Here is a 23946-nt window from a genome sequence, read left to right as displayed (position 1 = left end):
TGCCTCCAGTACTAAGTTGCAGCATCAGTAATTAAAAATAGAATACCAATCTCAATCAGCCAAGTTCTTCCAACGTTTAAGCTTTCTCTGAAGTTCTCCCTTCCAGGACTTTATAGGCCTGACCCTCCTTTGCTTACAAGATCTGACAAGGTAGCAGCCCAAGGTAGCATGCGTGCAGTACAAGAACACAAATATGCCCACAGTGCATCTAAAACAGTACTCTTAAAATGAAAAAAACTTTGTAGCTCAGCACACTGGTACTCACAAGCTTTGAAATGCTTCGCATCTTTTTAAAGGTTTACTATTTTTGGCAGGAAAATGAGGGAAATTTAGTAGTCTTGCATACAGTTCTGCAAGTGTTGCCTAAGGAAGTCTGCAACCTTCACATTGCTGGTGCATAGAAATGGTAACGCTACCCTACTCAATTTAGAGGAAGGAGGAGCAACTAAAATAGTAAAATAGTTTCTTCCTCACTATCCAGAGTTTTCCTTTCATATAAGTCGCATCCAAAAAGCGAAACAAGCCAAACGAAACGAATAAATTCACAGAACTGTGCCAGTAGTTCTCAAATTGGCCCAGTTTTACTAAAAATTTAACTGCTTTCAACAACCAGCCACCTCCAACCCCTCTTTTTTCCCTTAGGCATTTCCAGGAGAGTCTTCCATGCAAAACAGGGACAAGGAAGATTATTAAGTAAACTTTTGCAGGTCACAGTTCAATACTAGACTTTGGCAGAGCAGCCATCCTAGACCAAAGAGGTTAATCCACATGTGTTGGAAAAGATGAAAATACCAAGCTACAAGGCAAGAACAGCAATCCCGATGCCTCATGTGCAAGCCACAGCAAAACAGAGAACTATTTGCCACCTATGAGCTGCAAAAAGAGCCCATTGTTTCTCTACTTGTTTGGATTCACTTTCATTGCATTGATAAAAATTTTGCTGGCTGAACTCGTCTGCTGCATAGCAAATGTAGGCTTTCTTTGTGAGTAAACTAAAGGATGATGCTCAGACAGTGGATTATGAGCCACACAAAAGCGATGCGCTTTCCAGCCGTACAAACCCAGCTACGAGGAATCCAAACAGAGCAAAGAGACCACTTACAGCACTCCAGCCAACTCGCAGGGAAAAGAGCCTTTATAAACAAAGCATTATGAATTATAACTAGGGTCTTGGAAAATATGTTTGTTTCTACAAACGTAACCTGACCAAGTCAATCTTTCTCAGTCAATGCACTACACTGAGATGACTCCCCGAAGGATTTATTTGAAAAGCTTAAGCTTCTTTAGAATTAAAGTTTACTGCATCTTTCTTCTAGTTTCAACAAATGAAATGTTCGCTATCCACTCACACTTCAATAAATCCCCAATTCTAGCAGGTAAATAAAAGGAGGAAGAAAAACAAACCCATGCCGCCTTATCATGTTAGTTTCTAGACTGTAGTTACATATAAAACAGACACACAGCAAAGGTTTTTTTTTAGTTTAAAAATACATAGGTATAGCAAATTCATGGAGGGAACTCTCAGAGAGGGCCACGTCCTTGTCATTGCTACTAAGCTGGCAAAGCACAACCTTCTAGCTGGATTACCAGACAAGCAGCATGTGATTCTCCTTCCACTATTACTCTCGGGCATGTGAATCTGGTCAAGTCACTTAAGTATTCTGTATCTCATTTTCCCCATACATGAGCACAAATTTCCTCCTGTCCCTCCAACAGCATTATCCCACAGCCCAATGGTTCTCAGAATCAGGATGTTTTCCCTGATGCACAAATCTAAGCCTCACTCATTGTAGTTGACTTCACCTTTACCTTTTTAAGCCATACCGTATTTTCTGAGAAAGGATCCTACAGGAAGAACTTCGGTAACGTTCACTCTCAGAAATGTGCACAGACCTCTGTCTTTCCAACATTCTCCCACCACAACCTTCAAATTTCTGTATTTGCTACCCACAAACCAGTTATTCCCAAGGGAAATTGTTCCATTTAAAATAAACAAAATCCTCTCTCAATAAATTTTTTGCTTGCTTAAGACTTATTTTATTACATGAAAACCTTTCCCAACTCTACACCCCAAAGAATAGTCATGCTCCTAGAAGGCTACAAAAGGATGCACCTAGGTAACAGGTGACTACAGTTAACTATTAAAAAAAAAAAAATCAGCATTTTTTTGCTTCTTTAAAATGAAACTAAATATGCACCAAAACCTTATTCATAATACATTCCTGAATGATAGCTGGACCAAATGGATCTGACCGAATTTGTCACTTCACATCAAATGATGCTTTTTCTGCCCCGTCTGGAGTGGCCTCTCTTGACAACTGATGGCAGATCGGACAGCAAGTCAGACACTGCAAAACTGTGTCATGGCTAACATGTTTATGAAATAACGAAAGTCAAGTCACTCTCCCTTTTGCAGGCTACCCACTAACTACCACTTAAAGAAACACTTTAAGTACAGAATTGACCTATTTTCGTAAGCCAAATATACATTATTCCTTTGTGACAGAACTTGCTTGGATACAGATACTAAAATGAGACAAACAGCTTTTACACCACTTAATAAAACTCAAAAAAAATGGAGACATTTCAACTACAAATTCAAGAAAGAAGAAGAAGGTTCATTTGTGGGGTTTTTTGGGCAGTCACAGCATGTGTTATTTTTTAAATGCCTATTGCCCCTCACAATGAGGAAAAAAGCAGTGTCAGGACACATACACATTGCAGGCTTCTTAGCAAGTAGCAGAACAGCAGTTCATGTTCCCAAAGACATACCTGCACCAACATTTTAGCAGATAATTGATTTCACCTTCCCATTCACCTTGGCCATCTAGCTTCACATTACTTACATACTTTCTATGCCTAACTAGACTGGGCTTGGAGACGAGAAAAAGCATCTGAAATTTCTCTCATTTTTAATGCAGATAGCACTACGTAGAACACATCACTTCCTAATAGAGGTGGATCATTAATTAATTATAAAATAAGATGCTTCACTTACTTTCAACCTTTTAGAAGAGCTACTGTTCGATTCATACAGCATTTCATTCAAGTCGCTAACGCATAACATTAGCCTCTCTTGCTGAGATGCATTTTTTAAAAAAAAAAAATAAAAATTAAAACTAATCAGGCTTTCCAGTGCAAATATAGTTAGTTCACATTAGCTACTTCTCCACCGGTAGTGACAGAGCAATATGAATTAATATGATAAAGAATATTATCTAAAAAGACTACTTTTGTTCCCTCACTGCAAAAAATTTAATGTATTCTATTCTTGCCTTAGGTATATGAGTAGACACATGAAAGAAAACAGGGAGTTAAAAAATAACAGAGAAGCAGGTATTCCTTCTGGTGTATATTTCCTTCCTCTGCAATACCTCAACTCTTTAAGAAGCATGCTGTTAGAAAAACCTGTAAGCTGTCCTGTTGGATCTTCATTATACTCAAGTGATGAATGTAAGTCTCTTTTGCTTAATGTGCTTTACATGTGCATCAAAAAATCCCCCAAACCTCAAGCATACCCACCCAAACAGATGTGCTTTCCAGAAGCAGCAAGCTGCATGATTGTAATACAGTCCTGCACATCACTGGTCCAGTGCAGTATAAGAAAATAGGGTTATATAGTAACAAAAATGCATTTAACAACAAAATTTCCAAGCAAGATGCTCATCAATTGTTTATGTTGTATTTAAAAGGTACTTGCAACCGCTCACAAACATTAACTGGTGCACCACAATACTCACATTAAATAAGGTTATCCTCCTTATTGGACAGATGGGATAATGCAGCTGAAGTGACTTTCCCATAAAGCAAGGATAGGACAGAGATAGAAACTGAACCTCGTCTAACATCTTGAAGTGCAAGACCATTTTAAATAGCTGCCCATACACAGAAACATAACACAGAGCAGACACAAATACAATGCATCAAACATAGATAAAGACCTTCAAAATTCAGACACACAAGAACAAGATTGGATTAATCTAAATACTGTGACACAATTGAAGATTTTAAAATACTGAAAAAGGGAACAAAAAAATCAGTTTTGGGATTATCCGAAGTATTTTATGTAGAGAACAATAGTAATTACCTTACTTCTCTTACCAGGGATAGTCATTACAAATTTAAACCCATAACTATGTAAATTTCTGTATACAGAAAACATTAAATATCAAACAAGCTGACATGTTTCAAGTCATTATCAACAGTGTTTAGCATATAAATTAACACAGACACAAAGTGTCTACAAACAGTTATTTTTAAACTGTTAGGAACAGAGTAAATTATTAAATATTTTTTCTCTTTACCCACAGGAAAAATGCAAGAATATAGAGCACAAGGAGCATTGCTCAGCATCTTTTCAAAATGAATAGATTTAACACACATGAAGTGTGCTGGGAGAAAGGGCTTCATCTTGCAGAAAGGTATCTTTCCAAAAGAAGCAACAAATAAAACCCAACCAAATAAAAAATATGGCAAGGCAAGACTAGACATTCATCATTTATGGCTGTTGATATTTTAATGATATCAATGATGCAATGGTTGAGCTTTTGAAAGATATAACAAGATAAAACTAAGTTATTCTTTTAATAAAAATACATAAGGCTTCTTTTACAAGCTTCAAAATTAGCCACTCCAGCTTTCCACACTTTTGTTTTAGATACTTAAAAGCAGGCACCATTATTGTCCCCCTTCCCAAACAAAAAATTTCCAAACAAGGCACAACAAAACAAGCTGAAGTCCTGAGTTAGCTTACATAGCAAGCTACAGGCATGCAGGGCAATCTGTTGTGCCAGTGCAGTTCTCAACAACATTGTTATCAGAGAAAGCGCTGACATCCAACATTTAATCTACCATCAAAACTGAAGTCTACGTTGTCTCTCACTAGTAGCTCCAAAACTCATTTGCAGTACAGACTGATCCATGCTTTAACCAGACATATTAGAAAGTAATTAAATTTATTTTCTGGTTGATTTTTGGACTCACATAAAACATGTCCCTAGGCTATAACCAGCAAGAGATTCTTCACTTAGAATTAAATTACTGGTTACTTTTCTGCACTCCTTGTTGGGGTTAAAAAAAAAAAGAAAGTGCCTGGGGTTCTACAAGGCCTTTCTCCTGCCATAAAACAATCAAAGCTCCATGGCCATTTTCCCACCCAAACAATAAAAGCAATAAACACTATTCAGACATTCCCAAAACTCATGGATTAACAAAAGAGGATGAAGGGCGTGGGGGGTAAAATGAGGTCTGACAACAACAAACCCTGGGGAATGCACAGGACTGGGGAGATTCCATAAACCCAATTACAGCCACGTGACCTACGCACAGAGTGAAATTGCTCTCAAGCCCACAAAATTAGAGGGGAGTTTACACATAGGAAGACAGCCTGCAACAACGCTCCGTTTACATCGTGTATTTGCGAAAGGCAGCAGAAGACAGACTCAGCTCAGGTGCTGTTCTGACTCTAACCAGGTAAACGTGGGAGGTGGAAGAAAAGGCAGATGGGGAGACGGAAAGCTGTCCGATCGCTTACACCAGCTGTTACAAGAGGGCTGTACTAACTACACTGCCAGTGATGGCTTTCCCCCCAAAACTGAATTATTCTGGCTGCTAGAGGGGGAGCACCTCTGGAAAGGTACGCTTCTCAACACAGCGGCGGCATTTCTGATGAGACTGCTCCACACTGGGACATGAGTGCAGCATCTTTCCCATCTCTCTCTGCTTCCAGGGCAGATCATCAAGATCCAGATGCTGGTTTTGGAGCTTCTATCGTGAAACAGTGAAATCACAGTGTATACCCACCAGCTGGATCCAACAGGAGTTGAATGGGACCCAATTCCACAGTTAAGCTGGGGTGGGTTTTTTCCAGTTATCTGCAGAAATAGCTGCAATAATCTAAGGCTCTACAAAAAGGAAAAAAGCAAAGGAAAGGACCAGTGAAACTCCTGTTGAAGGCAACTGGAAGATTAGTTTTAAGGTGCCTGCTTAATAAATGAATCCAGTGTAATTGGACAATCTAGGAATTACTACTATAGATTAAATAAGCCACTTTTGGTTGGCCTGCTCTAAACTAACCAATTTAAAAATCAATCAGATATATGAATGGTATAAAAGCCTGGGTATAAACATTCGTGTCAAGTGCATTGTCTGCCTTGAAGTAAATTACATTAATGAACTAAAATTGTTTGGTTGTTTTTCACACCAAGAGACAATGTTTACACTTGGCAAAATCCTCTGGCCTAGATTTTCAGACAGGACTACTGGTTTCAGGACCTTGCATTTGAGCTGTCACACTGCCCAGAGAGCTGTGGACCAGAACAATTCTTAAGACAAATAAAATTAATCAATCAGGGTATCTCACTGAAAAATCCAAATTTCCCCATCTTTTTTTTTTTTCCCCCCAATACCAGATCCAGAAAGAGCTGAGCCTCTCTCTCAGGAAATGTTCATAACACATGTAAATTGTTAAAATGAGAATTCAAATATTATGTTACAGTATGACCCCACTGCTTCACATAAAAAAACCCCACACTGATGACACACGGAGTAGGAAATGAGACAAGAAATCAGTGGCATGTCTGTAGCACTATTTTGTCAATGATAGAAAGTTGATATATATGAAAATCTTTCCTGAAGATTGAAAGATGCCTTTTATTTTATCAATATTGTCCTCGAATGGAGCAAGATGCAACATGATGCATTCACAGAGAAATACTTAGCCTTGATTTAGAAGTCCTGGTTTGCAAACTGCTTTTGGCAGAATATCCAGAGTAAGAACATGACCAGAGCAAGAGATGCTTCTGTAATGAAAGTTCACTTGATGACAGACCTCTACAAACTCACCTCGGTCTACACTTCACCTGAAGCTGCTGATACATGCAGCATTGTGACTCAAGCTACCAAATATTTTGTCCACCCAAAGTAGAGCCCAAAATAGCAGCAGAAAGGGATGTAAGAAAAGGCTTGTGCATAATAATATGAAAGACTGCTTCTCTGTCATTTCAGTTAGGCAGTAGTCCATAGAGGCAATCTTTCTGAAGATCGCTTGCACTCTTCGTGTTTTATCAATACCTGCAAAGGCCTTTCACATCAGCTAACTGTAGATCAGCATTTCCTTTGTTTTGAGAGGAAGCAACAAGTTTGTCAGAGTAATGTATCATTTAAAAGTTACCCAACACTATATAAAGAAAGATTTTGAACTTTTACTCTACTCTGGAGATTTTCTACAGCTCAAATTCACAAAACAGCGCTGAAGACAAATCAAACAGCCCTCTATAATGCATGGTACAAAGCAGACTATCTGGGCCAGAATATTCTTCTCTACAATCACTATTTTCTTTCCTAGTTCTATACAGTAAGTAGTGAGAAAAGAGACTAAAACATGTCAATAGAGGTCTTCTGAAGGAAATGTATGTAGAATAGACCCTCAGGAATACTTTCCTCATGTGGAAACAGGACTGCTACAGATATAAGAGTCATTCAAGTACAGATAATGATTTATCTGGAAGTCATTTTGAGAAGCAATTCCCTCATATAATAAGGCAGCTTGGCTCAGGAAGCACTGAGGCAAAGTCAGACAAACAAGTTTGCAACCACGGTCTAACTTGTATCCATCACTTGTGTTCAGAATGGAATGGCTTGCTAAACCAGAGTGTCTGATCCCTGTTTAACTGGTTCATCACTTGCCTCTGGGTGTCCCATTAGCTCCCACATTTGCAGCAGCACAAACACTGTGTTTTTATTATTTCTCTAATCTTATTTTCCACATATTACATACAACAGTCTAAGTGTTCATTACTGCAGCATATAGGTAGGTGAAACCATACCTGCTTTACAAGAATGGAAAAAAATTACTAGCACAACAAAGAACTTAACAAAAAAATCAAAAAAAAGAGTTCAACAGCTGCTTCACCTAACTTTACTCAAGAACACATTACTATAATCACATCTGAAGACTTCCACTATTGGTTACTGCAATCACTACACTTCTTCCATTATCATATCCTAGAAAGCTATTATTTGCAGACTGTCTTCCCAACAGTACAATGACAAGATCTACCTTCTGTACCCACTCAAGGTCTCTCTCCAGATACTTCAAATGCTGCATGGCAATGGCCCAAGCTACCCGAGAGATTACCTCCCACAGCAGCTGCGTTTCACTAGAAGCCGCTAGGAACCATTTTTAAAAAGTAAAATAAAAAAATAAAAATCTTAAAAGTGTAGAAAGCAGAAACTTCACGTAAACTGACTCCAGGAAGTAAAATGACCGAAGACCTCACAGTTTCTAAACTAATGCAGAAATATACTCCTTTGACTCCAGCTCTCCTGCAATTACTTTTTCATCCACAAGACACACCCACTCACCCACACAAACCAAAACAAGCCCAACACAAACCCTATAAATTTCATCAAGGAAGGAAGAGCAAGCATGAGATGTTTATTTCTATTTTTAAATACCTGGGAGGTGCCCCAATGCTCCCTGCCTAGATAGATAACTAAGTAGGTGCTCCAGAACAGTGAGATCCAGTGCATGATCTGGCACGAGCAGGCACATCCAAACAGCGAAACAGCAGAGCAGCTCAAAAGGCTATTAAGAAAGGCTTTTGAAATAATTATTTCCTCTAAGCCAGGACAGACAGTAACTTGGGGTGCTGTTGCAGCAAAGTACATATATACACACACACTCCAGCACACCAAAATGCTCTAAGCAGCACTATGGTTTATAGAGAACAAGACAGTCTCCTCCTTGTTCCCACAGTTCTTTTCTGCCTCAAGCGAAGTTGGTTGCCACTCTGGTTGCTCTCTCTCCCTCACCCAAATGGTTTGCATAGCAGATCTGCTGAAACATCAAGTTTTAACCAGGCCTTAATCCTGCTGACTTTTCTTGCAGAACTGCTGGAAAGGAATTCCTCCTGGCAGCTGCAGTGCCTCTGCTCATTAGTTTACCAAGCAGCAGCAGAATGAAAGAGACAGGCACATCATTTCTGTGCTGCTGCAGAGAACAGAGATAAGGACCAGGCAGGCAAGGGGAATGCTCCCAGTTTCCTGAACATGTACTGGAAGAAGAGGACAGAAAAAGCAGGAGGTCTTAAGACAGGAGCATGGCTTGTGAGAATCCAAGCAAGTTACTGCCACGCTTGCTGCTGTTGCTGGGATCACAATTTAGGAGGAAACTCTCCTTTTCCTTCAGCCTTTACTAGTAAGATCTGGAGGTGGAGATGTCATCATTTTAGGGTTTTTTTTAACTCCTGTTTTAAGGCACTGTGTTTAACCAGGCATGGCACAGTTATCTGCATCAACTCCAATGTCTCCTGGATACTAGAAGAATGAGTAGGATGACATTGCAAAATAGCTGTCCACTTGCTCACGACAATCTTTGTCCAGACAGCACCCTCGCATACAGGTCAGATCATGCAGTCCACTCGGCAGATAAAGAAAAGCAAGCGTTTTTACTTCTTGCTATACAATTTCATTGAAGTAACCTTATTACAGCTATTGTTTATTAAGCATGCTTAATGTAAACAAAGTACATCCCTTGGAGGATCCGCACAGAGCTTTGCACCATTTATGGTGACTGGTAAGCCCCGTGTTGTTCAATAATGTCTCCTCCTCATCCCAGGCTGACTACCATTTTAATAAATATTTAATAAGTAGACAAGAAAAGCAAGAAGCTTCACAGCTTGAGGTTTTCAGGTGATACATGCATGATGTTGAATTTATCTAAACAGGAAGCATATAGACGCTGTATCCAGAGTCCTAACAGCACATCACAGGTACAGCACACGGATCTGAGTATGATTAAAACAGTGCCACGCTACAGCAACACCAGTTCACAGAGCAAAATGTTCCTACTAGAGCAGGCAGCCCAGTTCTCAGGTCACAAGAAGCTAAACACTGGGACCTGCAATCACCACAGATTTCAGTGGCCCACCACTTTCACCCGGCACTGCCATATGGAAAGACTTCCACTGCACTCCCCACTCCAAAAATGCCCCCTCTTACCTATATTGCACTTTTCTCCTAAAAAGATCATGTGCAGACAATTCTAAGCATACCAAGAAACTTCCTAAAGGTAGGAAAAAAAAAAAATCTTTGCCTATGAAGAATATGAATTTTTCCACTTGTAAGATATATTCTAATTAGTTATATTCTCCTGTAACCAACTTGATCCTAAACCAGCCCTTGAATTTAAGAAGCTCTACATCTGGTTTGCTGGAAGAGGTATTTGTTTTCCCTGCCACCACTCTCCTCATTTTCTGGAGCAAGGTATTACTATTTTAATTGCTCTGCTAGAGAAGAGAAATGGATGCACACAGACAAACAACTGCAGTGAGTAGAAAAGGAAGAATGCTTCATCTCCGAATTAAGGATTTGCATACTGGGTTTTATCTGTAACACCCACTGCAGTATTTTATCCCAGACTCTCAGATCACAAAAGACAGAGCAGACAGTGACTCACTTGCAATTTCGGTCCTGCATGTAGTGTTTCACGTGGACCAGTCAATTCTGATTCTGCCAAACAGCCTTCATCAAGCACTTAGAAAGTAAAGCATCTTCTCTAAGAGAGAGTTCCTATTCATGTGCTGTCTTCATGAGGAAAGCTCCAGAGATGGAAGGGAATTTAGTCAATGTTTCCCCTTTGTGTTGTAATGATTTAAGATTCAATTAATACTACACAGGGAGGCACTAATTCTGAAACACCTGCCTTAGTGATAACCGGATTAAGACCTCCAAACTTGCTCCACTCCGAACAGCAGCAGTCTGCCAAAAGACAGCAGTTGTCAATATCGACCAACTGGAGGCCGGGTTTTCTGTTAAATCCTAGACCACTCTTTAAAGAGGATTTCCCACAAAACAGGAGGGGAAAAAAATTCATTAAAAAATTGGAAAAAAAAAAAATCACTTTGACAGCTCTGAATTTGTTTAGCCAGAAGTCACAGCTCCTCCTCTGCACGCTTTGAAGGCTGGAGGCTGGCAACGCTCCTATCAGATCCTTTCAAATCCCTTAAAGGGAAGAGATGAAGCCAAATAAAGGGTAACGCCACCCACAGAGACAGAGCCACTCTCTCGCTAATCAATATACTGTGCAGACTAGAGAGAACAGCTTGAAGATAGATTTGGGGGAGAAAGGCTGGGCAGGGTGGAGGAAGAAGAGCTGAGCAGCTGGTTTCATTGTGAGAAACGCCAATAGGTTTGGCTTTTGGTTTGGGGTTTTTCTTTCCACCCCCCCACAAAACAGGGGTTTCTTTGAATTAGTTTGGGTAGCATGAAGCTTCCCAGATGAACACAAAGTGCCTCAGAATTAGGACCATGCTTGTCTGAAATCTTTAGACCAGTGTGCCAGCCCAGTAATTAACAAAGCAAAGGAACTTCCTACCTTTTCAAGGCCACAGAAACTATTTCAGCCACAGAACAAAGAGCTGATTTTTTTTTTTTTTACCTTTACACCCCTTCATCACACTCGCATATTGTGACCTATTCGAACCACACTTAAAAGCTCGATCCGAGTGCTCAGTGATACATAACTTCCATTTTAGTGAAACAATCCATCTGCTCCATGTGACTCAGAGCCTGCTTTAAGAATGCAATACTGTTTAGGCCAACGGTTGCACCGCACAAAGTGTTTTGTTCACATGCATTCCTTTGGGATGACAGAGCCTATCCACGGCCCGTAACGGTTGGGGCCTGTGGTTTTTTTCCCTCATCCGCTGAATGCTGCAGTGACTAAGCTGACAAAAATTCCTAGCCAATTATAAACCCACTTAAAGAGACAGGCAATCCCCCTGCAACCTTCTCTTGCCATTCTATACGGGAAGTTTCTATACATAGAAAAACATCTCCTCCTCCCAAGGCCTGCATTGATATAAAAGACTTTCTCTGTGCACTCAACACTTCAAACATGCTTCCTAAATGGCATCATTTCCCAAAACTATAACCTTTACTCATCCATATATATCCCTCACACATCAACCGGAAAAAAAACAAAATAGGAGAAACAGACCCCTCAATTGAGTTACGCTTGTAAGAAGTTAGAGAAGCCATTAATGGAGGGATGATGAGTATGCTGGGAAGAGATGAGTCTCAACAGCTATAGAGTACTGTTTATTAAGAAGGGAACAGTTAAGCGCCTATAAACCCAATATGTTGCAACAAGGAAAAAACACATCAGGAAGGTCGCACTTATGTACAAACTAGAAGTTTGATCCACCTAAGAGCGTAAACTGAACTTTAACTAGCAACAATGAGAACTTTGAGTTGCCTCTCAAATCCCTCTGAACATGCAAATCAGCAACGAAATTCCAAAAAACACCAGCCTTTCCAAGAGGGATCCTCAAGTCATGCGCTGAATTCATTCTCGCCTACACTGTCAAGGGCTATACAAACACACTTAATAATTAGCCAGGGCATAGAGAACTATGCTTTAGGCAGGTAACTACAAGTTCACTTTGCCCAGCAAGAAACAGTAAACAAAAAAAAATATTAGAGAATAGCAGTTTCTAGCTTTAAAAGCCCATGTTATGGGCACCTCAGACCCTTACCATTTTATGGTGGGCAAATTATTTGCTAAATCATTTTTAGCACTCAGCTGATAGCACATGCACATTCCATTCCAAACACTGAAAACTTTGCTGGGGAGGGGGAGGAAGAGACAGTTGACAACTGAACCAGGCTGAGTTCACCTCAGAAGAAAAAGGCAATTCAACAATCTGTATTAACATACTATCATCTGAACATCTTTTTATTATAAGTTAATTCTCAGAGCCATAAACAGACTTGAGAAGGAAATCACACTATTAGTGGGACGGAAGGCTAAACAAAGGCTGTTTCATCACTGTTTAACACTGAGAAACTTGTTTGCCACATGAAAACAATTTATGCAAATGCTCAAGGACAATTCATTCCTACATTCATGTGCGTTTGGGGAAGGAAAAAAAGGAAAATGGCACCTACTATTAATTTTTAGAGGGCATAATTCCTATATCCAGGGTTGAACCTAAGGTTTGCCTTTACTTCTTATGAAAAGTAGGCTGGCAAGTTCAGTGGGTTTACTCACATCCAAACCTCCTTTGGCATATTTCAGCCAAATTCAATTGCAGACCAGTCATCACAAAATATGTATTTCTATATATTTCATTAAAACGGACAGCTGGGTGGAGGACAGATCTTTTCAGGGCCCCCACCAAGATAAAAGGACTTTGGCTCAAGTTCACCCGTCATTAGACATCCCTACAAGTGTTAACTGTCGAAACAGAAATCCCCAGGAAGGCTAGCAACCCACTATAAGCCAGACTCCTTGCGTGGATAAGAGCCACAGACAGAGAACTGCGGAAAATGCTAAGCCAGGCTGAGTTTGCCTTGTCCCTGCGACATTTGCAAGAACACAGCAAAAACACAGCTTTCTTCTGGTTTTACACTTGACATTTCCCTGACATTTTCCCTGTAACACTGCTAGCTATTCCCAGCTCCCAGTTGTTTTGCAAATTCATCATAAAATTTAAGTCTTACATTACATGTAATTAACTATCCAATACAACTGCCTATTCTGTTAACAAACATTTGTCTAATATATATCAATGGGGCCTGGAAGCCTATGTTAAGCAGGTTAATCAAAGATTTGGCTCAAGTTTAGATGCATATTTAATGTCATAGATTTAACTTGGTACTGCTGCACAGGAAGGGAAAACAAAAAATAATTCTCTAAATGCATCATCTTCAGTCTCCTCTTGGATGATAGCAAGTTCCAAAGAACAGAAGTGTTGCAAGTAAAACCAAAAGCATTGTTTCCAATCCTAGCTAATGCCAGATTATCAAATTTCTGAAACATCACTAACAACACTAACGTACCTTTGAAAGTACCTTTAGGATGTTAATGAGGTTTTGAAGTACTTTTTCAAAAAAAAAATTTGAAATAAATAAGCAACATCTTAGAAACCCTCACTGAATGTGATGGTAGACATCATCTTCCTATCCTGCTCTGCTCCACAGCCTCAGGCCCCTTGGGTACAAAGTCCATTCCCTTCTCCCATGAGTCTCCATATAATGAGAGGTTAGACCTGGATTTCTTCTCGAGCACTACACATTAAAAGATCGCACACTGTATGCGTGACAATCTAGTAACGCTTGTATCTTCTTGTAAGAAGGACTGGCATTGTTTTTCTTCCCTACCCTTTACCACAGAGCATCAGCAAAATTGAACTGAGGAATTAACATACATGCAATCCATAAAACCAGGGAATGACTCTTTCCTACGAGTGATCTCCAATTATATTTTTATAGTTGTTTTTCTGACAGTGAAGCAGTTGCTTGGCATGAGACAATTCAAGTAAATCCATATTGTAGTAGCAATAAAGATTACTCAAGATTTCAAGGTTTCATGAGGCAAAAATCTGAAGCTACGAAAGACAGGCAGAGTGTGGATCTGGAAGAGCTTTCTGTCCAGCCAGACTTCAATCACAGCATGCTCTTGTTTAATTGCAATTATAAGATGCATTTACATATGCACAAAAAACTCTGCCACCACTTATTAGTTTGAGCAAGTTTGTTGTGGGGTTAACTTTAGAATTGCTAATTCTCATTTTTCTTAAATCAGAATGGTCTCTATGCATAGAGTTTGTATTACTCAGAATAAATGGGCATATACATTTAACCAACCTATCACTTAACAAGGTATTGTGTACTTCCACTGAAATCACAGCAACATTTACCACTCATTCTGCAACACATGGATTACCCCTCCCCATTATCAGAAACAATACCAGAAGAAATAAATTTCTCCAACAGCATGGATGGTCACTAGAATATGGCTACACACCACAGGGTGAACATAAACACACCTCTGGAGTGACAGAGATAAAGGAAGTCAAAGCAATTGTAAAATACGATGTTTTGTCAGGAGAAAAGTGTGTGTGTGTGTGTGTACACGTTAGTAGAAAAGACACAAGGAATTTTCCAAAACCCTAAAAACACTTTTAACTTTTTTTTATTCTTTATTCCAAAAAGTGGGGAAAAGGTCTGAATATTTTAAAGGTTTTTTAAAAGGATTTTTTTTTCAACCCATGGCAAAGTGTCACTGATAAACCTAATTTATTGCATCAAGTCTTTTAATACTGGAGAACAAAACTCCAAAATTTGAAGTCCTCTCAAAAACACTACACATCTTCGTGCCAAAAGAAACTAGGAAGCCAAGATGAGTATTCAACATTAGCACTTAGTTTTTGTGACTAGGACAGGCTGCAAGATTCAAGATATTCCTCCCAGGTTATGGCATTTTGCAACAGAACAAAGAAAAATGGCAAGTATACATTTGTTTAATTTTAGCCCTTTTCTCAGAATATAAACCACTGCTACAGTAATTAACTGCAGATTGGCCTGATCTGCTCTGCGGACATTCCAACTTACTAATTAAATACGCTCTCACAGCCATAATAAAAATTCTGGGAAATCTCTGGCTGAAAAGCAGGCTTCTCAGGAGGGGAGCGAAAGTCAGGAAAAAACTTCATTCAGAACAAAAACACTAACAAAATTTTTTTAACATGCTCCAGATTTTTCTAATTCAGTGACACCAACTGTGCCTTTTACAATTTTTTTTTTTTTTTATGTCTACCCTTCTGTTTATTCCTTTCAGAAGATGTTTATTTGCTGGAGAGTTTGCATACCAACAAAACAGACAACCTGTCCATTTCAAAATATGTTCCAGTTTATAGGATAGAGGTTTTTAACCCAACAGAGGTAGAACTGGCATTACACAGACTAGCTTCACTTAACATTATACCACATCAAATTTGCTTGCTGAAAGAGTAGAACTTTTAAAGCATATTGTCCTCTGATGACATACACAATTTCTGCTATATTTCAGGGTTTACGAAAAAACACAAAAAATCTTAAATCAGGCAGCAAACAGAAAAAAAACCACACAGATGTAATTTAAAGCAAAATAAGTGTAATTTGATTCAGCACTTCTGGCTCCCAACTTCTTCCTCTCTATATCTACATAGATCATGTATGTTCAATATTTCTAAAGGACAGAGGAATATAGTGAATACTCCTCAAGAGAGGGGAAAATAAGAAGGAGAGAAGGGGAAAAAAAAATGCCAGCACATTGTTTTTACCACTACTCTGCTGAATCAACGAGGAGCAGATTCCCAGATGGCGTACACTGGTAAGTACTGCACAAGTCAATGAAGCTATGTCAGATGATACCATTCGACTGCATTATCTTTTGAGCTTCGTGTAAACAAACAGGAGCAGATTCCGAATATTTGTGAGAATACATCATGTTACTGTCCCCATATGTTTAAACATTTTAGTAGAAGGTACATATGGACCACTCTTCCCACTCACTGTCATTCTCTCCCTCCTGTTCCTCATTCCTCACATACACCGTAACTTTTCAGGCCACTGTCAAACCAATTCAAAAAGGAATAAGGATACATTTTCATTAAAAACATTTTGTGCTTAGCTGCCATCTGCTTCTTTATCAGCCTCCAAATCCTCACATGCCTTTTCCATGGTCTTCAGTTTCACACATTCGGAAGCTGAAAGTTTTCTTCTGTTGTATTGTGGAGCACAGTCTACATGAGCTATTGTTTTTAATGTCAAATTCACCTCTTCTGAAACAAGTGCTTACGACTTACGGCCCTAATCCATGTTCTCTCTACAATACCAATTTAAACCTGCTTTTTTTTTATGTCAGTGGCAAATTGAATCTTAAAGGTCCCTCATGCACTTCAGATACTCACCTTCATTGCTCTTATGGGAAGCATGGCTATTTCATCCCATTTGTGCAGCACCATAATTTGCTCTCTCACAAAGGCAAGACCCAGGCTTTCAGACTGTGCTCTTGTCCTCTCACACCGAACCTGCAGTGGAAGCCATTAACTCTTCATAGCGGGTATTAACAGTCTGTCCTCCCAAATCTGTCTTTTATCAGAGTAGGAAAGGAGGGATTTCAACTAATACTTGACAGAGAGCACCTCCAACTTAACTGGGGGGTAGATGGAGAGAGGACGAATAATTAAGATGAAGTTAAAAAGAAAGAAAAAACACCACAGACCTTATATATGGATCACTGCTAGTTTTGCTATTACTTTCCCATATAAACAGTTTGCCTAGTTTATTTCTTATGGCCCCAGCAAACCCAAAGGTATCTCAGGACACGTTAGCTGGACTTGTTCGAAAAATAACACAAAGGTTATGGTAGACAAGGGATCCTAAACTTCCAGGCAGGCTTTCAAGGTTGTAATTTACACTTGGTTTCTGCAGACTTACAAAGGCCTAGTGACTAAGGCAGCAGACCTCAAAACTTAGTCATCAGCAAAAGGAATATAGAAAACACCACAAGTTTTCTTTGCAGTAGACCAGTGGACAGGAAAAGCAAGCATGACACCAGAGACTAGTCTTTCAAGGGGTACACAGCAGAACAGTTTTTCTGGTTCTCACATCAACTGCTGAGCAAGATGCAGGCAGCTTCCATAAATGTTTCCAGCAGTCACAACTGCCAGAAGAACAACAACAACAACAAAAAAAAAAAAAAAAACAAAAACAAAACACCCAGCACCAAAAAGGCCATCGTCTTATTTGTCTGTCTGGACACTCAGTTTTTATCTTTTCCATCTCTACCTGTGCCCCAAAGCACAACCACTAATGCAAATAACTTCAGTACTCCTTTTATCTTAAGGGACTCTTCTATGTGGACCTGCAACCCAAGTGAAGTACAGCGGGCATGTGATACACCAAAAGAAAAGTAGGTGCAAGTCAGAGAGGTGATAGCATGCCAAACCCAACACAGCCGCAGCTCCAAAGTGAGCAAACTAGTAAGGCTGCTGCCTTGGGGCACTCCAAGGTAGAGGAATGTATACTACACAGAAACCAGGGCAGCAAAACTGGCAGAGAAGCCGCTGACGCTCTACACTGAACCTTAAAAAATAAGAACAATTTTTAAAAGTTACACCTTCTTTGTAGCTTGTTTTACTATAGAAATGTCAATGGATTATTCTAAGTCAAACACAGCATATCCTTCCCTCTCTCTCGCCTCCACCCTCAACATTGTTCCTGCACAAGTTATACTGAAGGAAGCATGGGGTTCTTCCTTTGTTTGTCAGCAAGAAAAAGAAGGACAAAAACAACTTCCACTCAACGGCAAAACTAAACAGAAGCCAGGCTACTTAAAGTACTAAGTGTTCCCACACAACATTTACCCACCAACTTCAGATCTTTCAGCGTAAAACCTAAACAAGGACAAAAGAGATTTAATACACACTCCTCCACAGATCCAGGGTGAAGAAAAATAAAAAGGCATAAAGGAACACTGAGTGATAGACAGCATTTTCAGTTTAACATTACTGTGACGCACAAGGAGAATGTCAGGGTTAAATTAGATACTACACTAGAAAAACATTCCCTGGAAAATAACACAGGTCTTATATCTCTACTGGTAGGAAAATGCAGATTGAAACACTCAGTAACTTAAAAGTCCTTGCTTCTATTCTTTTTCATGTCTTGTGTAATTTTGTACTGCACGAGTCCTCTCCAGATCAGGAGTTCATTGCCAAAGTGCCCAAGCAATCTAGCAGGAGAGACAAAAAGCTTCTTTTTGAACAACTGCACATTTATACCTCCCTTGTTTTTCTTCAGAATGGGAGTACTTTTGGGTTGGGTTTTTTTTTTTTTTAGATGAATGGCTGGCAAATTTTAAGTCTTCTTCTCCGAAGTCACTAGTTTATCATGACAAGTAGGTTAAATAGGTCCAACTTTCTTACTCTGACTTTGACTAGAACTTGACCATTTCCTTATACACTCTGCATCCTAAGATACTCTACACCTACATTGGTTTTCCACAGCGTAATGTTCTTAACAAGCCTTTCAAGGCTCTTTTCCAGTATTTGCTTTCTTCTTCACAATCTCCCATGAAAAGAAAATGAAAGCATATAGGAAAAGAAAAACTTGATCTACACCCTTGCCTTAAAAGTGCTGCCATCACAGTATAACTATGACCTCATCTTACTTAAACAGATCTCTTATGTGCATTTGGGAGCTGAATTATTTTAACATTCTCCTAGAAGTCAACAAGCTTTTCTTGCACCTCACTTTTGTCTACTCCAAACTGCCAGAACACACAACAGAAAGCAAGTAAATTGTTATATCTCATTAAATACACTCTAGTTACATCCATTCAAACCACTAAAGGCAATGAGGTTGCACAGCAATCACCTAGGTCACCCCTCTGTAGACAACAGTTACACTCTTCTAATGAAGACTTAAATTTGACCTGCAGAATCCTAAAGACTCACAGCAACACACAGTAAGAAAGCAATGCAGCTTACTTCCCTCACCTTGGACAAATCACAAAGTCTCCCAATAACAGGCTGAGGGGTTTTCTTTTCTTTGTTTAAAAACAAACTGCTTCCTCTAAGAAATACTGATAAAAGCACAGCCCTACAAATGCCTTTGGCAGAGATATTTTTGGCATGCGTTGACTGAAACTGCCCTACAAGGTACTTTAATTTCAGTTCTAATTGAATGTGAGGGCTTCACAAGCAACTGATGAGCCACTTTAGAAAAAACAGTATCCCCAAATGAAGGTAACCTGAATATAGCCCTGTTCCTGTTTCTCTCGCTGTGGTGTTTCCTATCATTACAGCAGCTTCGGTCAACACTGCAAATGGAATTTAGGAACCGTTCTTCCCAGTGACGACTGCTTGTAACTAAGCCCTACTGCTACTGCAGGGCTCAGCTTTCGTAAAGTTACAGGATGAACTCAAAAAGCCTGCCATGTAATCATGTTATTTGAGTAAACTTATGTATTTGTTTACTCTATTTTTAAAAAGTGAGAAGAGATCAGGTTTTGGTTTTGCTAATACTTGCTATCGGAAAGACGTAAAACCCATCATGCCAGATAAGAACAAAACGGGCAAGGGTAATTTCACCGAGAGTCAAGGTGTCCATTGACTCTTTGACACTAGAGACTGTACTGTTAAAACTGATTTCACTAAAAAAAAGTTCCTACATACACAATTGACCACGACAGGAATTTCTGAAGGTGCATGCTAAGGGAGGCAAAGAAAAAGCCATAGTAACTCCAGTTAACAGCTTCAGTATAGCAATGACTCTGGCACACACGTAAGGTCACTTCAGCAAGGAGGAAGAGATGGCATTTGACAGCCACCTCCTGCAGAAGTCCTCAAGTGAGGTAAAACATTCCAGCTTTGCTATAATGGTTTTAGTTCTACACTTACTTTGCATCTTTTCCATGGCTAAGTAACCCAGAAAGTTTGTGGGGGTTTCTTTTGTTGGTGGTAGTTTTGGGGTTTTTTTTTAAATCAAGTGAGATGATCCTTTACCGGTTGGAGAGGAATCTATTTGTGTGGTAACTGGATAGCTCATTATGTGGACTACACACAACTAGAATAAAATTTTAAGTTACCAAAAGGTTTAAAATAAAGCCAGAAAATTAAACCCTTACTTCAGAAAGGGGTAACAAAAACATATTATCTACTCAAATCTTACTTTTCTGGCAGTGGTTGGTGGTCCAGCAGCGGTAGTTGTACTCATTGTTAATAGATGTCTTCTCGCACAATGGCTTCTCTTCCATTGTTCCTGGACACAAGTCCCCACATTCCTTTGGAGGTTTATTCCCAACAATGTAGTTATTGGACACTGCATCTAGGATGAGAGACCAGTCCACTGTGGAGAGGTAACACAGGTCAGAGTTCTTCTCAATCCGTATGGCCCCGCGGGTTATGTTCCTCAAGTTGTGAAGCCCAATCTCTTTAAGATTTGTCATTTCAAAGATAACCAAGGCATAGTTGTAGAAGAGGTTCCTCCCACGAATGACTGTGAGGTTGGGGAAGAGATCACTGAGGCTTTCCAAGCCTGCCACACGGAACAGCAGCAAATAGTCAGTTATGACAGTGAGCTTTGGGAAGCGGAAGTTGCGGTAATCCTCTGCTTTAGAGATGAGCAGAATTTGAAGGAAACCCTCAATTACCGTACAGTTCTCCAGGCGTTTCAGCTCATGGATATCATTGCGAATGTCAACGTTTGGCCCACAAACTGGAAATGTAAAAGGAGAAAGGAAAGTTAGTACATAAGGCATTTTTAAACCTTTTGAAACTGGAATACAAGTAGGATATTCTGATGGCCACAAAATTTTTAACTTCTTAATTAGGTTACAATGTTAAAATAGGAAATGAGTACTTGATTTACACCTACACTGAATCTTCATCTCGTTTAACCTATCACTATAAACACTACCAGGACCAGCACAGAGATGTAAGCTAACTATATTCTGCAGCAGAAAGAGAAATGCTGTTTTATTATTGCTGTTGAAAAGAGTTGCATCAGATTGATAAACATAAACCAAATACATTTGCACACCCTGCTCCAAATTACATGACGTCATGTGTGACCAAACCAGGGGTTCAGCCCTTCAAACAAGTTAGGTAGTATAGAGAGTGATTATGTTACTAATTTGCATCCCCCACCCCCCTCAAGATACACACACGTGAAGTGGAACGCTTTCCAGAAAATTTCAACTTCTCAAATCAGTCTTTCTTCCCAGCGTCACAAGCCAAATCAGCCCTAATACTCAAATGTTAGTCTTTCAATAGATCAGCAACAACACAAAATCCACGGAAAGCTGGTCAGCACTTCCCGCACTGTGACCAAGAAGAAAAGAAAGTGCTTGGACTTGTATAGCTAATGCACTGAATTTCTGTTTGCATGTTCCAGTGAACAAGTTTCACTGATTTTGGCACCAAGATATGAAAAAGTTTCTCCAGTTCTAAGAAACACAAGATAAATTTATTTACAATACACAACATCACAATCAGGAATTTCCCTTGAAAACAGCAGGCTGAACTCAATGCACTCGCAAGAAAACAATGACCAAAAGCATTATACCCTAATAAATCTATATATTAGGTCTTTCCACATTAGACATGTATCACAATAAAAATTTTAAAGGGGCTGGAAGAAAAGTGTACTAACAGTGTAATAATTAGCCACATAAAATGCACTTTGATGTAAAACAAAGAACTACAGAGTGTAGAGAGCTGTTGTTCTTGGAAACCCTCAGAGTTGATTTTCTGTGGAAAACATGGAAAAAAGACTCCCCAGAACAGATAGTAAGTTGCTTGTAAGCAAACAAAGTAAAATGCCAATTTATTTAAGCAACCCAAAACTTAAATAAACCCCAAGCAATTCAATTTTGTGGAAAGGTTCTCTTTTTATGCATGCTAGGCTTAATTATTTTAACAACATCTTTTCCTCAGACAAGGAAAAGGTCTAAACAAACACTGGAGCCAAAAAACTTAAATTCTAACCCAGACAAATTGACCAGAGATTCCGAAATTGCACAGACAATAGAAAGCAGTCCTTCCATCCCACAACACTTATCTAAGACTAATAACTTAAGCTAACAAAGGATCCAGAACATGAGCATGCTAAAACCACAGCAACTCTAATATCCAACAAGGACTTAAAGACTTTTAAGTCTTTAGAAGACTAAAGTTCTTTCTTGTTAGAGGGACAATGTAAAAAAACAACAGGGCAAGATCTTTGTTAAGAAACAGATGTTGTGTACACAAACTATTACCTAATCTTCCTTCTGTAAAGACCCAAGCTGAAAGCAGAAGCTATTAATGTGACTTGCTGCACTAGAAGCAGCTATATGCAAGAAAGTTCATTCCCTAAACATTTAAAAACAAAAAAACCCCACCGAAACTAATGTACCAACGGTAACCTTGGCCATTAAGACCAGTGAGACAGGAAATCTCCATTTTAGTATATGTTGACTACAGAATAATTGCATACTGCTGCCTGGCATGTGTGTCAAGGCTTTAACTTCAGGAAAACATTAAAAAAAGGTGAATGGGTTGGCACTATCCAGCTTTAAAAGCCAGATGTGAGAGCAGGAATGTTAAATTACTCCAAGACAGTAGATCTGGTAAGAGATGCACTGGTCACGCACAGGGAAAGTGTGGGCTTCTCTCCTGAATCAGTAGGAAAGACAACCTCAACCCACATTAAACACCTTTAATAAACTAGTACCCATATCTTGCTTTCAACTTCTGAGAAGAAAACCATCCCTCCACCCATCCTCAAGGGATGGTGCCCTCTGCCCAAAGCACAGCCCGACAATAACATGAGTATATTTACGCTTTGACATTGGGCTTCTCTTTTTTAAAAAAGGCAAGTTAGAACACACAGTGTTTTTCCAATTAAACTGTTTTGGTTTCTGTCTCTACCTGCTGGCAGGACAAGGTGAACAGTATGGTTCCTGTTATGGCAAAGCAAAAGTAGCAAAATTTATTTTACTGCCATAAAATTTTAGAAAGCCTAACTGCTCCAAGCCCTTTATTTTGTTAAAGAAATAAAATTTGCACTTGCGCTGACATTTTGCAGGCAAGGTTCCAGAGTGATGGGTTTAAAAACAGCTGAGTTACAATACCCTAAAGAACAATTTGTGAGAGAAATGGCAGCAACCGTTAACTAAAGCATTATATATCTGTTCATGCGTCTATTCTGAGGCTGGGCTTTAAAAGTCATATTGTTTTTAGCTTTATGCTTGTTTCAGCTTGAAAGTTACTTAATTTTAGGTATTTAATGCTTTTATAAATCAATGAGATTTCTAGAACTTTATGGCAAAAGTACACACTCACTTGCCTCAATTCTGAACATCATTCCCTTAATAAGGAAAAGTCCAGTGGGCTCTAATGTTAGAAATTGATTACAGATGAACATGCTGTTGACATTTTTGATTTAAGAACTTATTAGCTCATCTAGTGAGCTATGTTTTGCAGAACTTCATGATATAATGAGAACTGCAGAGACGCAAACATGAAATAGGACAAGCATCATGGTCCATACTGACATCTGGAAAAAAAACAGCTCCAATTAAAGCAGATGGATTTTTTTTTAAAAAAAGGAAGAAATTTCTTTTGAAGT

The 23946-nt window shown here is 39.2% G+C and overlaps 1 protein-coding gene across 2 annotated transcripts in view; it reads right to left on the bottom strand.

Moving 5' to 3' along the window:
- The window catches only part of IGF1R (insulin like growth factor 1 receptor), a 193837-nt gene that overhangs the window by 140233 nt on the left and 29658 nt on the right, over nt 1–23946 (bottom strand). For both annotated transcript variants that reach the window (XM_074880068.1, XM_074880067.1), the window contains exon 2: nt 20506–21051. In XM_074880068.1, coding sequence (XP_074736169.1) covers nt 20506–21051 — 546 coding nt within the window. The remainder of the gene's footprint in view (nt 1–20505; nt 21052–23946) is intronic.

Source organism: Strix uralensis, chromosome 11 (assembly GCF_047716275.1).
Source record: "Strix uralensis isolate ZFMK-TIS-50842 chromosome 11, bStrUra1, whole genome shotgun sequence".
Classification (NCBI taxonomy): Eukaryota; Metazoa; Chordata; class Aves; order Strigiformes; family Strigidae; genus Strix; species Strix uralensis.
The sequence above is the reverse complement of the archived record's forward strand: the minus strand, read 5'-3'. Positions and strand labels throughout refer to the sequence as shown.